Source organism: Garra rufa, chromosome 6, assembly GCF_049309525.1.
Source record: "Garra rufa chromosome 6, GarRuf1.0, whole genome shotgun sequence".
Taxonomy (NCBI): Eukaryota; Metazoa; Chordata; class Actinopteri; order Cypriniformes; family Cyprinidae; genus Garra; species Garra rufa.
Window position 1 is genome coordinate 32831182 of NC_133366.1, and position 20099 is coordinate 32851280.

General features: G+C 33.9%; 1 protein-coding gene across 1 annotated transcript; it reads left to right on the top strand.

Annotated features, from left to right (window-relative positions):
- The first annotated feature begins 13569 nt into the window (after positions 1-13569).
- sfrp2 (secreted frizzled-related protein 2) lies at positions 13570-19770 on the top strand. The gene is made up of 3 exons (XM_073842960.1): positions 13570-14134; positions 14210-14290; positions 15411-19770. Exons 1-3 carry the CDS (start codon positions 13639-13641, stop codon positions 15716-15718), a joined length of 885 nt encoding a protein of 294 aa, XP_073699061.1. The 5' UTR covers positions 13570-13638; the 3' UTR covers positions 15719-19770.
- Positions 19771-20099: the final 329 nt, after the last annotated feature.

Here is a 20099-nt window from a genome sequence, read left to right on the forward strand (position 1 = left end):
TGTAAGTTCAATAAAGTTGACATTTTTACAGCTGTGTTTTATCAATTTGGTTTGAAGAGTATGTACTGTAGTAGAATACTGAAGAATAGCAGTACGCTGTAGTATATTGAATATTGAATTTAAAATGATTAAATGATTAAAGATATTTGATAATTCATGACCCCCCACTGTAACAAATATCAAAACAAAAACATTTCATTTTTGTCATGCTGCCCATATGTACCAATTTTACTTAAAAATTCAGCCTTCTGGCTAAAGAAAAACAACAAAGAAATTACCCAGACACCCTCCATGCTGTGGGACTTCAAGCCACTGCAAAATCATTCATCATGCCTTGTCAAAATAATCAGACAGCCACTTTAGCTCAAACACTTCAACATGCAGCAGCAGCTTGATGAAAGCAAGTTTCATTATGTACAACATTTGACTTGCAATGATACAGAAGTGGAAAAGGGTGACCTTGTGATAGCACTTAACATGAACATTGATTACAAAACACTGTACCCAAGATTAGGGGAAAATGTCCCATAGACAAAAAGTATGTCTGGCCCACAACTTCTAAAACTGCAATGAACCTCAACGTCTTTAACACGTCTTGTCCGCCATTACAACTAAATTCATGACAGTGTGAATAGTATAGCAATGTAGGCTGCATTTTTGTTTGTTTAAGGTGGAGTCCATTCTTCAGTGTTTGCATGTGTCTTGCATTAAATATGAGTAGAAAAATATAAAAGCCTTTTATTTTGCTTTCCAAGATGTAAAACAATCCCATTTTCAAACATTTTTCATGTATCTTCCTTTCTTTCATTGTACAGGATTGCTTATTTTCTAAATTTTTTTGATTACAATCTTGCCTGTTATTTCATGTTCCAAAGAGCGTGCGACACTCCTATTTACTTGATACAGCTGGTTCCACATAGATTTCTATCTTGAAAGTTTTTGCCTGCACTTCTGTTAGGTAGATATTTTTCTCTGTAAATGACTCAAACTTTCACCTGTTAAAACAATATAATCTGGAGATAGATTAAAAGCTTTGCCAGTATATCAGTCTGATTAATGTAGTCCATGCATTAACAAAGCAACTAACAATGAGCAAAACATTTGTTACTGTATTTATTTGTCTTTGTTAAAGTGTTACCATTACTTCTTTTAAAATGACCATGCAATGATAAATATATTCTGCCTATACTGTCATAGCATAATGTAGATTTTGTTTATATCCATTACAGTCACTGAAAAAAAAATGCAGTAGGAATAAATGTGCGCACATGTGTGAGACAGTAGGTGGGGGTTACAGAGTGTCTGCTTTGCTTCATGTATCACCAGGTCGTTTGGCTGATGCCTGTAAACCCTTTTTGCCACCAGGCAGACTCCTATGGATGCCAGGCTTTATTTACCCACAAAGCCATTCTCTGGAATGCCCTGGGTCACCTTGGGTCACATGGCAGCCCCAGTAACACTCTATATGCAGTGGATGATTTTGTTGAACTTTGACATTCACTATTCCAGACTATTCTATGAAAAACCTGTTTGTAAGCACATCACCTCAGGAAACTGCTATACACTCTTCATTCTAATAGAGAACTTTTCAGTTCCTCTTACATTGGTCTGAGAAGTTAAAATGTTTTTGTTTTAGTTACATTTCTGATTTACTGAATTTACGCTAATCTCAAGTATAATATATGTTAAGGAACACAGTCATTCACAAACATCTCTGACATCTCTTCACCTCTAGGCTTGGGTTCATCGCAAGGAAAACACACAAGTGAGAGGTCACAGACATTTGTATATCAGCATGTCTAACACTAAACTTTCAGAATATTTCACTGTGACATACTTTGACGAAGAACATTAGTGTAAAAATAAAGAATGCTAGTAACGCTTAGGGTTCTATACATTACCATTAGTAAATCAATAAATTGTTATTCTAGGTTAGTGTTCATTTCCACATATATTATAAACAAGTTGTATAAATTAACTTTATTTAATGTGTATAAATAATCCTGTTACATTTATTTACCAAAAAAAAAAAGCAGACAGCTCCGTTTACCAGAAATTCATATATATATATATGGATGACATATTGGTGTCTGTACATTTTACAAATTATTTACGCTACCAAAATATGCTTTCTATCCCTAAAACATGGCCAAAACATCATCAGGGTAACAAAAATGACACTAAAATAATACAATTGAAATTATCTAAATAATAATAACACAAAACACTCTACTACATCGATGATGACAATTGTAAGAGCAAACATACACTACCAGTCAAAAGTTTTTGGGCAGAAAGATTTTTAATGTTTTGTAAAAATAATTTTTTTGCATTTATTTAATCCAAAATATAGTAAAAACAATAAAATTTTGAATTATTATCAATATTTAAAACAGTTGAGTACATTTTTTTTAGGATTCTTTGATGAATAGAAAGATCCAAAGATCAACATTTATCTGAAATAAAAAGCTTCTACACTATACACTATACCATTCAAAAGCTTGGAGTCAGTATAATTTTTATTTTTTGGGATGGGAAAGAAATTAAGGAAATTAATACTTTTATTTCGCAAGGATGCTTTGATTTTATCAAAAGTGAAGATAAAGACAGTTATAATGTTACAAAAGATTTCTATTTCAGATAAATGCTGTTCTTCTGAACCTTCCATTCATCAAAATCTAACTAAATTTTACTCAGCTGTTTTGGACATAATAATAATAATAATAATAATAATAATAATAATAATAATAATAATAATAAATGTCTTTCTGATTTCTGAAGGATCATGTGACTGAAGTAATGATGCTAAAAATTCAGCTTTGAAATCACAGGAATAAATTGAATTTTAAAATAAATTCAAATAGTCAAATTCAAAAACAGTCATTTTAAATAGTAAAAATATTTCAGCATTTTATTGTTTTTGCTGTACTTTGAATCAAATAAATGCAGGCTTGGTGAGCAGAAGATACTTTTGACTGGTAATTATTTCTATAAAATATAATCAAATGTGAAGTCACATTTCTTGGACTGTCCTTTTACTGTTTTCTATCATAAATTGTATGGCAACTCATAGTTTTTGCTTCCACAAAACATAAATTACATTATTTTTCAGTAAAATTATATATAATGCAATGTTACACAGTTTACATTTTCAAGCATAGGAACATGAATTAACAATGAACAATGGTATGTTTACAGTGGAACAATAAAATAGATTAATAAATGCTGTAATAAATTGTTGTTCATTGTTATTTCATGATGACTAATGTTAATGAATCTTATCGTAAATGTTTTATGTAAAATGATTTTTTTTTTTACTGCTGATACTACTGTATTGTACGATAGCGTTTTAGTGCCACAATAAAAAAAAATCTAAAATTACGAGATTTTAAATTGTAATTATTTGAGAATTAAGTCAAAATATTTCAAGAATAAAGTTGAAATATTTCAAGAATAAAGTTAAAATCAAGAGAATAAAGTCAAAATGTTTCTAGAATAAAGTCGGAATTACGAGAATAAAGTCTAAATGTTTTGAGAGCAAAGTCAAAATTAAGGGAATAAAGTCAAAATGTTTCGAGACTAAAGTCTAAATGCTTCGAGAATAAATAAGTCTTAATGTTTTGAGAATAAAGTTGAAATGTTTCGGGAAAATAAATCATAGCAATTAAAGTTAGAATATTTTGAGAGTATAGCCTGTGCATGCAAATGGTCCAGATTGGGAGCACTGGGAGAAGTTGCCGGGCCACCAGAATTTATTTAATATATATGAGATTATAGCAGAAATCATGTATTATAGTCGCAGGGACAGTATGCTTGGAAATAATATTTCACATCTTTGATTGCATTCATAAGGCTTATTTAGTGTGCCAGCCATCCAATAATAGCAATAAGCTTTGTGCTTTTTGTACTTTTAATATAAAAAAGTAAGTTTTCAAAATGTCAGTTTTATAGCAAAATACAATGTAAACAATGTGTCTTGCAATAACGTGTTTTTCATGCTCTAATGTGGCTGGACAGATCATCTTTTCGATTAGTAATTTCGACTTTATTCTCAAAATGTTTTGACTTTATTCTCTAAACTTTTCGACTTTATTCTTAAAACACTTTGACTTTATTCTCATAATTTTGATTATATTCTCATAATTTCAACTTTATTCTCAAAATATTTCGACTTTATTCTTTTGAAATATTACACCTTAAATCTCTTTTTTTTCCTTTCTAACATGGCATTTTAGTTCTTGCATGCTAAACTTTCAGCAAAACTTTGAAGAGAAGCTAAAAGTATGAATAAGTGTATCTGTGGGCCAATAACAAATAGTTAGGCCTGAAATATCTATCTATAATATGTCTAAAAGTCTCTGTTTCAAATAATGTTTACATAATTTCATATTTGACTTACCAGTAAATAAGAACGCTTACATACTTTTTGTTATTTGTTTTTTTCAGTATGGCCCAGAATTTGTCTTAACTTACTAAATAAATCACCAGAAACTTATGCATAGATTTATGCTCATATAGACCTGCTTTTTGAATCAAAGAACAGACATGTTCACTCACACATGCAGACAAAGTCTTCCCACATTAGTCATTCAGTCTATACTGCCATTGGTTACATGCTGACTCAATTACCTCCCAGTTCTCTGTATGTGTTGGTGAGGGGTATTTTTGAATTACAGCATGTAAGCACAATCTGTCCATGACTACATGGAACTTCAGTTACATTAATACATGTGCTGTGTGATTGAATTCTTCAGCTCAAGCTGTGCAGAGCCGAGACTGACACTAACAAGCTTGTTAGAGCTGCAGCTTATTTCTCTCACTAAACTGCCCTTTTCCTTCCCAGCAGGGGAGACACAGTCCACATGAGCATTAATGCCCTCTGCTGAATCTTTAGACCTCGTCCCTAGTTAATTCCCCACATTCCCTGAATGTGGGTCAATGACAAATAAAAGTGTTCAAGAAAAAGGATTTTAAAAAGAAATAATCTAGTTCAAAACACATTCCACTGTTAGAAAATATTCATATTTATGTTGGTTTCGAAAAACTGTTATACCTTTAAAGAAACATATTTTTTATTACACTATGGTCAAATGATCTGATATTTTAACAGACTTAGTGACCTTTTACACACTGTCACAAGGCTCTATAGGGATCCTCTGTTTTCTTTTCTACATGTTTCTGCATTCTGGTCATACATGACTATGATTTTGTAGACAAAAGTTTTTTTTTTTTTTTAAATATTAATCAGTGAAGACATTTTTTGTATACAGCTTTTTATAACATCAGCAAGGCATTTTGATATCAATAAGGCATTATGATTTCAGGGCAGTTCCCTGACAATTTAGAATTTAAGCCGCATTTTAATTCAATATAATATGTTTATGATAGAGGATGTGTATTTAAGTCATTGTACACTGTAACAACATTTTTAGTAAAGTTTTTGTAAATAAAACAAAGATTATTGAAGTATATTTTACAAGAAAATATTTCAGTCATTCTACAGATGTGCAGATTTGGTGCATGTATGCATTCTTTATGCATTTAATAAATGAACAGATCCAGAAAACAACAAAAGGAGCAGCATGTCATTGATGTATCCTTTAAGATATCAGACTTAAAGATATCAACTTACTATGAACCCATTTAGTGTCACAAAGTACAATTTAGTTTGATGATTCTTGCACTGTCTACTCTACAAATTTGTCTTACCGGAATTTTTGTTTGCTTTACCACAAAGACTGAACATTCAAAGAAATAGTTATGAGAAAAATGTGCAATCATGAAAGTATGATTGCTGTGCGTCCTTTGGGAAACAAAATATTCACCCTATAATAACAACTGCTGGCTGCATTTACAGTTTGTGTGAGCCAACATACCTTCCTGTTTTTTAGCTTCCCGATTTGAAAAGAGAAAAGTACTTTAATGCAAAGAAATAAATGTGCTGAGGAACTGAACTTACACTAGAAGAGATTTAAGGCCCCTTGGTTCCTGCCAGAGAAAACATATGTCCTCTAATTATTTATGGCATTGGCCTGACCTGTGAATCTCAATAAAAAATGTATTGGATAAAATAGTGAGGGGTAAGGGAGAGGGGGATGAAAAAAAGAGAGAGAGATGGGTTAGAGAGGTACAGATGTAAGATGCTGAACTCCTGCAAGCTGGCTCTCATTTTCTCATGGGCACATTAATGAGAACCTGCTGTCAGCTATGAAGGCTGAAGGTGAAGGTTATATCTCAAAACTGGTCTGATGACAGCTTTTAACCCTGCACTGAATCTTAGGAAAAACACAACTGACCAGGGGCTAGAAAATAAATACAATTCACACTACAAAACTGGATTTATTTGAAAATATCCTGTCAAGTGGTTACAACAGTTTAAAACCCGTAATGGTGGATTTGTTTCTTACAAACACACAGCTTTTCATTTTACAAGACATTAACTGATGGACTAAGGTCATGTGGATTACGTGTGGTTTATTGTGATGATTTTATCAGCTGCTTAGCCTTTCATTTTGAATTTAAATTTTTCTTCTTTGAGTGAACTATTCCTTTAGATAGCTTTAGTCATACATTGTTTATAAAAACATACTTAATCTTTCTCAGGCTTTTTGGTTTGTTCCTTTTAAAGACAAACTAGCTACCTGATTTCAAGTGGTGCATGCAACCACTACATTACTTTACAGGTCAAATTTCTGAGTTTTATTTATATATTTATTTATTTAACCTTCTTGTGTTTCAGGGATGGGCCAAATTCAGAATTGAAGATTTCACAAGTTGAAATTTAAACTGAATTAGCTAAACCCCACCACTAATAGATTTTAATAGATAGTTTACTCCCCCCATGTCATCCAAGATGTACATGTCTTTCTTTCTTCAGTCGAAAAGAAATTAAGGATTTTGAGGAAAACATTCCAGGATTTTCCTCCATATAGTGGACTTCAATGGTGCCCAATGTGTTTAAAGGTGCTATAAAATGGAAAACTGTATTTACCTTGGCATAGTTGAATAATAACAGTTCTGTACATGGACATGACATACCATGAGTCTCAAACACCATTGTTCCTCCTTCTTATATAAATCTGGTGTTTGCAAAAGACCACTGAAAAATAGGCTAATCCTACCATAACAGCGACTATTACGTAAGAGCCACGATAATTAATAGTTACGCCCCCAACATTTGCATCGCCCAATCATCAGAAGTTCTGCAGCTAGGGTATTGTGAAAAAAAAAAAAAAAACTAAGTGAGGACAATAGCGAAAATGGCAGATCACAGGAATAAATGTTATGTTCCAGGTTGTGCAGATGTTAAGTGCAGGAATGGTTGGTGTCTGTAAGGGTGCTTTCACATCTGTGGTTCGGTTCATTTGGTCCGGACCAAGAGCAACAAATGATACATTGTAGCATTTTTCTGCCATTTTGGGTCTTTTTCACACCACACTGATTGCTCTGGTCCGAACCAGTTGAAACGAACCAAAATGCAGTCATGTGACAACATCCACCTCACTCGTTGGCCAGATCGTGTCATTGAACCACTGATCTATAATAGAGAATTATATAGATCAGTGTGTTGAACGTATTGTCTAAACTGTTAGGGGCCATTCACATGTCCCGTCTTTTGCACGCTCAAGCTCGTTATTTCAAATGTAGACGCGCGGTATGCGCGCTCAGAATGGAAGCGACGTGGTCGCGACGCGCACGTTTTTTCCATTCGCGAACGCGCCGCATCGAGATAAAAACATCGCAACTTTTCAGAATGCTGCAAGCGCACCGCAGGTCATGTGACATAAACCAACCAATCAGCTTCATCCTTTCCCTTAATAACATTGAAAGCATTGACAAGTTGGAGAAACAGCTTATCATAGCTGTACAGGCGTTTTCCATGTGTTTTTAGGCGCGACAAGTGAACGGCCCCTTAAACAATGAGAAAGATTGTGATGTTCTTGTGAGTTTTCGAAAGTTGGGACCTATATGATCATCAGACCAAATTTATGAGGCTCCGCACCTTCTCACAACTCCAAGTTTGTCCGCGAGCTGTCATGGGGCTATGCTGCTAAAGCGCTAACTGTCAACAAATACTTGTCCTCATCCCATAATGAACAGCGCAGCGGACTACGGCAGCTGGATTAGTCCAAAAAGGCGCAGTACTTTTTGCGGTTGGGTCTGTTCTAGTTCGGTTCATGTTCTCACCACAAACGAACCGCTCCAGTGTTCGTTTGAAAGCGTACTGAGACCACCTCTTCAAGGAGGTCTCGGTCCGCTATTTTGGTCCGCTTTTGGTGCGTACTCGAGTGCGATTGCTACATTCACACCTGCCCAAACGAACCGCACCAAGAGGGAAAACGAACTCTAGTGCGATTCAACCGAACTAAATAAGGCAGGTGTGAAAGCACCCTAACTTACTCAGAAAGGCAAGGAAAACAAATAAGGCGATCTAATAAAATAAGGCGAGCCACTGAAGGGACATGGTTAGCTTACTGCTAGCGGTAGCCTGTTATATTGCAGTTCATAATTCAGATTTCACTTACCACATAAATGGAGAGCTGGAGAGATGACTGCGCGGACAATGGCGAATGATTTACAGATCCTGAGCATCACTAACAAGCATCTAAACTTATGTGGTAAGTAATGCCGCTGCAGTATAACGTTACACAGAGCACATGCGATCACAAAAGTGAAAGTAAAATGATTGTGCATTTAAAACGGCAGTTTCAATAAACCGCATATTAATAGTGGCTCAAGCGCTGTGATTAAATATATAATTTCCTCCATGTGCGAGCTACTGAAATGAGCCGCTCTGTGAAACAGCCATTTAGAGCAGAGCTCATCATTATTATTCATGAACCTTCCAAATAAGGTAATAACAGACCATTTAATTCTAGGGACAAATCCTAGGGTTGTAAATGGACCTGGAAAACCGTTTCTTTTTTTTCTTTCTTTTTTTTTTGCTCTTTTCTATGCCATATACCTTCTATGTAGATATCAGATAACTTAAAAACTTAAGTTTAGCAGCTGCCTTAAAGTTTTAAGTTAAATCAACTTAAGTCATTTCAACTCACAAGTTAAATCAACTCATTTTATTTTATTTGAGTTAAAATGACTTGTAGTTTTAAGCTGATTTAACTTAAAATTTTAAGGCAGCTGCTGAACTTAGGTTTTAAGTTAAATCTGGTGAAAACTTTTTACAGTTTGGAGTAAGTAAATTATCAGGAAATGTTTATTTTGAAAGTGAACTAATCCTTTAACAGTTAGTAAGGCACTTAAAGTAAGGTAATAAAGTACTAATAAATAGCCAATATGCTACTAATATGCATGCTTACAAACACGTAGTTAATAGTGAGAATTGGTGACTAGACTAAAGTGTTACCTAAATTTCTATAGCTTGCATTTCAAACATATCCATCATCCTCTCTGACTGTAAAGCCTAAACCTTTGATTACCTGCAAAGCTAGCTGGTATGGTAACCATATAGATTTTTAATCAATAAAACCCTCAAACAATTCTTTGTCAAGCCAAATTTCAAGTTTGTCTTTACAATATCTGTTTTTCTACTTAATAAACCAAAATCTGATAATAAACCAATATAAAATAATTTTTAAACTTCATCATGACATTTCACCATTGTTTTTTTGTAAACATTATGGCATTTTGGTGATAGTTCTCCAGTGAACAAAATAAATATACTAAAATGCATTTGAAATGCATTTATTTCATGCTAATTATACTACAAATACTAAACAGGTATACTTAAAATCTGCTAAACTGAAACAACTAATTTTGTGCTTGTGCACTTTAATTGCACAGACGTAGTGCTGAAGTCCAACTAAAGACATACTGAAGCATATTTGATTGTACTGGAACTATACACTTCAAAAATATTGCATTTTAAGACCGATATTATTGAAAGATCATACAATTCTCATCAATAGTGACATTAAAACACATTTTAGACTTAATATTAAGATATTTAGTAAGTAGTAGTCCAAATAAAGTTCAATTAAATTTTTTAGATGAGTAAGTCTCAACTGATATGTCAGTAAATATGTTAATAGATTTGAACTATACTTAGAATTAAATAAATGTATTTTAAATATATTACTTTTTTACTAGGGTTAATTCAAGAAAACCAGCAATTCTGAGTTTATGAGCTGTTTGACACAAGTTTAAGTTGATGTTAGTTTGTTTAACAGTTAAACAGTTGATGTTAAATCTGTTGAAGAACTGTTTTACTTACAAATTTTAAAATACCTGCTAATTTAGTAAGTGGGTTTTATTACTTGCCAATAACAAATTGTGTCAGAAAGATATTTGATTGCTGAATATTTATAGAGTTTATCTGATCTACTTTGAATATTTTTGTAAGCTATTTAACTAAGCAAAAGTAAAGAGACAAATCACCTAAAAAATGAGACTAATGCAAACTTTAGATACCATCTGGTCTCTAATCAGTATTAGCAATCCCTCCACTCTGGCTAGACAAATGAATATTGACACATACACACAACATAAACACAACAAAGGGGCAAACGGAGGACACAGATCTCCTAGAGAGCAAAACTTGTCTTATCGTCATAGAGACCAAGGGCTATCACTTTACAGCTAGAAATAAGCTTTTAAATGACTACTTTTTCCCAGCAGGATCCCAAAGATGGGAAACCCCAGCAGCTAACCTGTATTTAATGGGGGCCTCTGAACCTCTGACCTTTAGAAGCCTTAGGGGAATATCTCCATGAGGACTCGAGGAGAATCTATTACCCAACCTGGTGACAAGAAAGATCCAAAGAGAAGATCCAAGAAAATCTTGTGCCTTAACATTGCTACTTAAACACTCCATTTATATATAATGTGTTGCTTGAACACTTATTGAATTTTGTGGTTCAAAATTGTCGTTGTCCACAGTAAGCTGACTTTAACTCTAAAAGGATGAGAAAGGGTTTGTTTGTTTGTGTGACCCACTCAGTGGCTTAAAACTGGACCCTACAGGGTGATGAATGATGCAGGAACCAGACCCACTGCAAGGAGTTCAGTTTCACTCAACAGCTCTCTCTCTCTCGCTCACTCATTCTGCCTCTCATTTTCTCCATCATTCTACATTTTTTCTCACTCTCACTTTACACACATGCACACACACACAAATATACATGAAAAATGTTAGGCATATTGTATAAACTTAAGAACTACTTCACATTTTTTGCTTTAATGATGACAGATGACCGTGAGTGTGAAAAGGCTAACACAGCATCACTCACCAAAGAATATGAATTATGCAGCTACCAAATGGAAACCTTACTGCAACTCATAAATCCAGTTGATCACTTGGAAAAAATAAAATGAATATCTTACATATTTTTTCTATAAAATATTGTTTCAGTAATGTGAATGAGTAATTGATTTATCATCATCAAGTAATTAAAATTTGTCTATGTAAATCTAAACTACATTTATTGCACTTGAGAATAATCTTAAAAATTAAGATTTTTGTTTTTTGTTTTGGCATTTATGGTTCCATGAAGAACCTTAAACATCCATGCAAACATTCAACTGCACAAAAGGTTATTTATAGTGAAAAAAGTTTATTAGAATAATAATTAGATTAGATTATGTTCTTCAGAGGTATTTATGAACTACAGTCAAACCAAAAATTATTCAGACACCAGATTTAAAGTTTGCAATTTTTTTCTAGTGGGTGCAGGACTATAGTTCATTTATGTAAGTGAGGATAGCAAAATAAAGTACACTTTGACATATTATACACAAAAAAGTCTTCATACAGTGGACTACCAGTAAAATGTATACAAATTTGAGACCAAAATTTTGATTTGAGACTTTGACCTGACCATGTTTTGTTACATACTTTACTACCAAAGTTATCTGACATTATCAAGATGAATTTGTTCTGACACAGTTTAACTCTTGAGTTCTTGTCATATTTTATAACCATTTTCTAAACTATAGTGAATGAACTGTGATAATGTGAGAAATGTTGATAGTGTCTGAATAAATTTTGTTTTGACTGTACAAGTATCTTTACAAAATGAAGTACAATTTAAGTTCATTTTATTGAGTAAACTTAAATACATTTTATGTAGTAAGTAGGCCTATACTAAAATTAATACTATGTGCAATGTATACTTGTATTTTAAAGTATTTCAATACTTGGGTCTAAATTGGCACGTTTTTAGTTTATAAAAGTATACTGTTAAGCGTACGTTCAGCTTAATAGTAGTACACAATGAGTACACATCTAGATTACTTAATTTTTTCTTTTGTATTGCAACTTAAAACTATACTGTGAATTACTTCAACTGTTTCTCTTTTGGAACAAGCAATAAAATAATATAGTTCATGGGTAAAACCAGACAAAACTAGTTAAGTTGCACAACTGACCCAACCAACAACTGAATGCCAAGGTTGGAATTAAAGGGGTCCTATTATGCCTTTTCACTTTTTGAATTTTGTTTGGGCATAAAAAACATCTACAAAGTTACAAATCTCAAAGTTCACTCCAAAGGGAGATATTTAGTTTTTAAAAAATCCATTTTCAAGAACTACAACGAATGGCTCCTTTGGACTACAGCGTTTGTTTTCCAGATGCTATGATGTCACAACATAAATCCCGCCTACGGAAATTCGAATTGTGGACGAGGTACGGGATTCGCCTAACTTTAGCGATGTAGCATGGACTATGGAAAGCCAATTCTGGGATGCTTCAGTGAACCGCAGGGTGGCTCGTATAAATGCGAGCATTGACTAAAGTGGCCTTCATCAAACCCGGAACTAATCGAGCCATTTGTGCCAGCCTGGGGAGAAAGCTATTGTAATAATGTAAATTATGAAAAAAATAATAATAATGCGTTTTTCGAACCACCAAGCATGAGAGCATGTTCTAGTGCACTCCCAAAACAAAATAAAGACTTTGTAAAAGAGCATAATAGGACCCCTTTAAAAGTCTGTAAGGGGAAAGTAAAAAGAAAGAAAAGGATGTTTTTTTATAAATAAAACCATTAGCAGGGTATTAAACCAGTGTAACACTGTGTAAAACTTCTATTTTTAATGTTTTGGTATTTGTTTAACCTGTTTTTAGGCTACACTCAGTTCTTTACAATGCTATAGAAGAACCTTTTGTCTAAATGGTTCCATAAAGAACCTTTAACATCTGAAGAACCATTCTGTTTCACAAAAGGTTCTTTGTGGCGAAAGAAGGTTCTTCAGATTATGGAAAGAAAGAGATGGTTCTTTAAAGAACCTTTGACTGAATGGTCCTTTGTGGAACCAAAAATGGTTCTTCTTTGGTATCCCTATGAAGAACCATTCAAAGCACTTTTATTTTTAAGAGTGTACTTATCTTTTGTATTGACCTAGACAATATAAAATATGTCTTGATATAAACAGTAGGCCTAATAGGTAAAGAAACATAATTTATTTTACCGTTCGAACGTTCTGTGACCATAAAGACGCTGCAACTAACTAGTTTTTGTGACACACAGCCTATATGCAGAAACTTCAGCTGTGGATATCTGAGCGCCTTCTCTCGCTCCGCCCAGATTTTACTATGAGAAGTGAACAGGTTGGTACAGAAGAGAATTCAGTTCGTAACTCCGCGTTAGACCTGTGTTCAGCCTCCTCTCAACTGAAACAAAGATGATCGCGTATCTGGCACTGCTGGTTGCGCTTTCCTTACCTGGATATCTGGATGCGCTTCACGGATTATACGCCTTCGATCAGCCCGAGCTCTTTCAGAAAAAGAGCAACTGCAAACCCATACCTGCAAACCTGCTCCTGTGTCATGACATCGAGTACACGAACATGCGTCTGCCTAACCTCCTTGGACACGAAACCATGAATGAGGTTCTGCAACAGGCATCCTCCTGGACCCCTCTGGTGCAGAAACAGTGTCATCCGGACACCAAGAAGTTTCTCTGCTCTCTGTTCGCGCCGGTGTGTCTGGATGATCTAGACGAGCCGATTCAACCGTGCAGGTCGCTGTGTGAGAGCGTGAAGAGCGGCTGCGCTCCAGTGATGGCCGCATTTGGCTTCCCTTGGCCGGACATGCTGGACTGCGGTCGTTTCCCTCTGGATAATGACCTTTGTATACCACCTGCTGGCGCAGAAGCTTTAGTGCCCGTCACCAAGGAAGGTAGGAAAATGTATTTAAATTCACTTTTTAGACACATGTATATTTTTTACTGCTATGTTGTTCTTTTTTGCCCAGTTCCAAGAGTGTGTGAAGCCTGCAAAGAAAAGCCTGAGAATGACAATGAAATTGTGGACAGCCTGTGCAAAAATGACTTTGGTAAGGCTGTTTTTTACTTTGCTTTAAGCATCTGAATTAATGTAGTAGTATTTTTGCTTTACACTCTTAAAAATAAAAATCCATTATAATCAATATAGTCATGTAAGATAAACTGTGAAAGGTTCACTTAAAAATGAAAATTATTTACTCACCCTCGTATTGTACTGTATGCCGTTCTTTCTTTTGCAGAACCAGAACCACAGATTCCAATAAAGAAACTTTATTTTTAAGAGAAAGATATTTTGATGAACCGTTTTTGTCCATAAAATGAAAGTCAGTGGGGTCCAAAAAAGTACTGGAACCCATTAACTTTCTTTGTGTAGGCAAAAAAAAAAAAAAAAAAAACCTTCAGAATATTTTCTTTTGTGATCTACAGAAAAACCAAATGCATTCAAGTTTAGATGCTGACAAAAATCTTATTTTGTGGGGAACAATCACTTTAAATTCCACAAAAGACTTCTTCTCTTGTTTTGTTGAAAACGATCTTGTGCTTTAAAGAACCATGATCTGAAGAAGCTATCATGTAACAACAAGAACCTTTTTAATCTCCAAAGAATTATATACACTCTTAGAAATAAAGTTTCTTTATTGGAATCTGTGGTTCTATGAAGAAACTTGAACATCCATGGAACCTTTCAAATGCAGGAAAGGTTCTTTATAGTTGAAAAAGGTTCTTTAGATTTTTAATATGTTCTTCAAAATGGTTCTTGTAAGAACTGTTTACTGAAAGGTTCTTTGGGGAACCAAAAATTCCCTTTCGGAACCTTTATTTTTAAGAGTGTAGCTGAAAAACCTACTTAAACCAGCCTAGGCTGGTTTACTGGTCTTAGCCAGTTTAGAATTGGCCAAGCTGGTGTTGTGCTGGTTGATCTTTTTGCATGATGCACAAAATTTTCTCAAAAACCAGCCACCAGACCAACAAACTAGCTAAGGTTTATATAGAAAACCTATAAAAGTATAAAACCCCATAGAGTGAAAATGATCTGAAAAGAACCAGTGAGGAACATTTATTTTTAGGAGTATAGAGAAAGCATAAGTTATTCATATATTTGGTCAACCTTGAATTGAAGCAGTTGTTCATATCCATTGTCCTCAACCTTCAATTGCATTTAATCACTAGCTTTAAAGATCAAAGTCAAGGAGATCTCCTACATGAATGGCGATACCAAGATCATTCCAGAAACCAAGAGCAAGACCATCTACAAGCTGAATGGTGGTGTTACTGATCGTGACTTCAAGAAGATGGTGCTTTGGCTGAAAGATGGTCTTCAGTGTGTGTGTGATGAAATGAATGACATCAATGCTGCTTATCTGGTGATGGGCCAGAAGATGGATGGAAATTTGGTCATCACGTCATTAAAGCGCTGGCAGAAGGGTCAGCGGGAGTTTAAGAGAATTTCTCGCAGCATTCGCAAACTTCAGTGCTAGAATTGTCCACTGATCAGAGCACTCAAATGGTCTTGAAAACGAAGACCTGCTCATTGATAAATGCAAAGGTTCATTTAAAACCCTAATGTCTGCTTTTCCTGGCAAGTCAGAGCTCAGGATTGGGGGAGCTGTCACTTGTAACTGACAAAAAGCACCTAACCTAGATTCAGCACAGTTACAACTTTTCATTTCCCTCATAAGTTTCACGAAACTCATTTGCTCATTCCTTTCTTTTAACATTTTTAACTATAGAGCCTCAAAAGTGTCACAGAACAATTTTCTGACAGATGTTTTATATCTTCTAGCATAAAATTAAGTAGCAAAGTCTGTCTGTTTTCAGTGTTATATTTTGTAATTGGATTAAATTAATGGGATGTTACATTATATGTGACCCTGGACCACAAAACCAGCCATAAGGGTCAATTTTGAAATTGAGATTTATAGCAAAAAAGCATTTTCCATTGATGTATGGTTTGTATAGGACAATATTTGGCTGAGATACAATTTTTGAAAATCTGGAATCTGAGGGTGCAAAAAAATCCAAATATTGAGAAAATTGCCTTCTAAATTAAGTTCTTAGCAATCCATATTACTAATCAAAAATGTTGATATTACGGTAGGAAATTTACAAAATATCTTCATGGAACATGATCTTTACTTAAATTCCTAATGATTTTTGGCATAAAAGAAATATTGATAATTTCGACCCATACAATGTATTGTTGGATATTGCTACAAATATACCCGTACTATATGACTGGTTTTGTGGTCCAGGGTTACATGACCAGAAGTATGTGGACACCCCTTCTAGTCCTTAAACAAGTTTTGCCATTATTTCAAGAGAAAACAAACTTAAAGAGAGATAGCTCACTCAAAAATAAGAATTATGTTGTTATTTACCCACCCTATGTCATTTCATGTCATTTCAAACTTAAATGTTCGTTCTTTCTAAACACAAATGAAGACATTTTTTATGAAATGTGAGAGATTTCTGTCCATGCCACCAAAACTTTGATGCTTAAAAAATTTCATAAAGACATTGTAAAAGTGATTCATGAATGATTATCTGAAAATACCCTCATTGCTTTATATGATGAACATATTTAATTTAAACATTTATTCACATAAACATTCATCAATGCATATGCAAAAATGGTAAACAAAAGCTCAAACATTCCTGCTTCATTCACAGCAACCAATGAGGTTTGTTTTTGTGTCACAAGCATGTTTGAGCTTCTGCAAGAACCAATGAGATTTGTACTTGCATGTCAAGCAAGTACAGTTGAACTTACCATATTTTCTCTATGCATGTGCATTAATCAATGTTTACATGTCAATAAATTAAAACTGTTTATCATATAAAGCAACAGTTTATCTTCAGAAGACTTGGATTAAATTGCTTTATTAATATGGATTACTTTTACCGTGTCTTTGTTAATTTTTTGAGTGTTCAAATATTTGTTTGAATGGTTGAATGAATTTGGATTTGGATTTGGAACGACATGAGTGAATGATGACAAAATTATATGTTTTTGGTGAACCATCTCTTTAATGCTATAAAAATACAACAAAATTCTGTGTTTTGTTTCAGCAGTTTAGGGAGGGCCTTTTTCTATTTCTGAATGACAATAGCCCCGCAAACAAAGCAACATCCAAACATAATTAATTTACTGAGTCTGATGTGGAGGAATTTGAACCGGCCTGCCAAAAACCCAGACATGAACCCTATTGAATATCTTTATGATGACCTGTGTTGCGACAAACTGGTTAATATCACACAATTTTGAAAATATAGTGCATGTGAGAAGTTGAAATGATAGGTATGAAAATTTCAAGGACGTTTTTTTTAGCAATGCATGGTCTGTGTGGATTTGAATCCGCCACAGTAAATACGTGAGAGTGCTTGTGTGAGTAGTTTTGCTTTAGGTACTTCTATCAGCACAATGAGATAGCTGGCTCTATTCTCAATGTTTAAAAATCTCCCATATGACACTAGCTTCTGAAGTCTGATCATATATGTTAATATGACTTATGAGTAGGCCAACAAATTTATGGTTTCTTTAGCCCAGGGTTTTTGTCTTCTTTCTACTTGAGCCTAAATACTGCACTGTTCCTGTATTATATTCTTTAAATTACAATCAGCAGTTTTATATAGTATTGGTTTATTTATATACCCGTACTATATGACTGGTTTTGTGGTCCAGGGTTACATGACCAGAAGTATGTGGACACCCCTTCTAGTCCTTAAACAAGTTTTGCCATTATTTCAAGAGAAAACAAACTTAAAGAGAGATAGCTCACTCAAAAATAAGAATTATGTTGTTATTTACCCACCCTATGTCATTTCATGTCATTTCAAACTTAAATGTTCGTTCTTTCTAAACACAAATGAAGACATTTTTTATGAAATGTGAGAGATTTCTGTCCATGCCACCAAAACTTTGATGCTTAAAAAATTTCATAAAGACATTGTAAAAGTGATTCATGAATGATTATCTGAAAATACCCTCATTGCTTTATATGATGAACATATTTAATTTAAACATTTATTCACATAAACATTCATCAATGCATATGCAAAAATGGTAAACAAAAGCTCAAACATTCCTGCTTCATTCACAGCAACCAATGAGGTTTGTTTTTGTGTCACAAGCATGTTTGAGCTTCTGCAAGAACCAATGAGATTTGTACTTGCATGTCAAGCAAGTACAGTTGAACTTACCATATTTTCTCTATGCATGTGCATTAATCAATGTTTACATGTCAATAAATTAAAACTGTTTATCATATAAAGCAACAGTTTATCTTCAGAAGACTTGGATTAAATTGCTTTATTAATATGGATTACTTTTACCGTGTCTTTGTTAATTTTTTGAGTGTTCAAATATTTGTTTGAATGGTTGAATGAATTTGGATTTGGATTTGGAACGACATGAGTGAATGATGACAAAATTATATGTTTTTGGTGAACCATCTCTTTAATGCTATAAAAATACAACAAAATTCTGTGTTTTGTTTCAGCAGTTTAGGGAGGGCCTTTTTCTATTTCTGAATGACAATAGCCCCGCAAACAAAGCAACATCCAAACATAATTAATTTACTGAGTCTGATGTGGAGGAATTTGAACCGGCCTGCCAAAAACCCAGACATGAACCCTATTGAATATCTTTATGATGACCTGTGTTGCGACAAACTGGTTAATATCACACAATTTTGAAAATATAGTGCATGTGAGAAGTTGAAATGATAGGTATGAAAATTTCAAGGACGTTTTTTTTAGCAATGCATGGTCTGTGTGGATTTGAATCCGCCACAGTAAATACGTGAGAGTGCTTGTGTGAGTAGTTTTGCTTTAGGTACTTCTATCAGCACAATGAGATAGCTGGCTCTATTCTCAATGTTTAAAAATCTCCCATATGACACTAGCTTCTGAAGTCTGATCATATATGTTAATATGACTTATGAGTAGGCCAACAAATTTATGGTTTCTTTAGCCCAGGGTTTTTGTCTTCTTTCTACTTGAGCCTAAATACTGCACTGTTCCTGTATTATATTCTTTAAATTACAATCAGCAGTTTTATATAGTATTGGTTTATTTTCTTTCTGTGTCAGTTATATGAATAATGTTGTACTGTATGGGTCTGTTTCTTGTTATGCTTGCAGTTGTTTGCTGTTTTCTTATGTTTTGGCTCATGAATACTCAGTGTTAGAGTAAAGTTACATGCTGGTAAAACCACAGAAAAATTATTCTCTATGTGCTGCACCATTGATTCAATTTTATTGTGCAGTTGGTTAGTGGGAAACGTCTCAAGATAATATCCAAACTTTTGTTATACTCTGTAAATATTCAAATTTTTATGCTTGTACATAGTTTCAAAACCTGTTGCATTGCATTTGTTCGTCACAGTAGCAATATGTTGTCATTTCATTACTGTTAAATGCATTTATTTACACCCACCGCTATGTAATGTAATTTGAACATTGATGATTTGTATAATTTTTCTTTGGCAGTCACACAATACAAAATAAGAGCAAATAAATTTTAAAAGAAACCCATAAGTGGTGTTTTTTTATTCAAACAATATGTATACAAAGATTGTTTAACTTTAGATTACATTTTTAAAGTTATTGCTAACTAGCAGTAACTAATAAACAGATTGGCAGAAAGTTGCAGGTATTTGTGGTCTTTGGTTCCCCCTAGTGGATGCCTATGAATTCAGAAATGTTTTATAAATAAATATGCCTTTTCAGTCCTGAGATCATTTTTATTCGCAAAACTAAATGCATTTTTATTTTGTTTACTGTTAAAATTAGGGCTGGCAACCAAATAAAATCTCAGTCCCTAATTTGAAGTTGAAACAAGTTTCATTATATCAAATAG

Excerpts from the sequence above, each read along its gene's own strand:
- sfrp2 (XM_073842960.1), top strand. The coding sequence starts at position 13,639 with ATGATCGCGTATCTGGCACTGCTGGTTGCGCTTTCCTTACCTGGATAT. Across the intron at positions 14,135-14,209 it reads AGTGCCCGTCACCAAGGAAG|TTCCAAGAGTGTGTGAAGCC; the intron begins GTAGGAAAATGT and ends TTTTTTGCCCAG. Across the intron at positions 14,291-15,410 it reads CCTGTGCAAAAATGACTTTG|CTTTAAAGATCAAAGTCAAG; the intron begins GTAAGGCTGTTT and ends TTTAATCACTAG.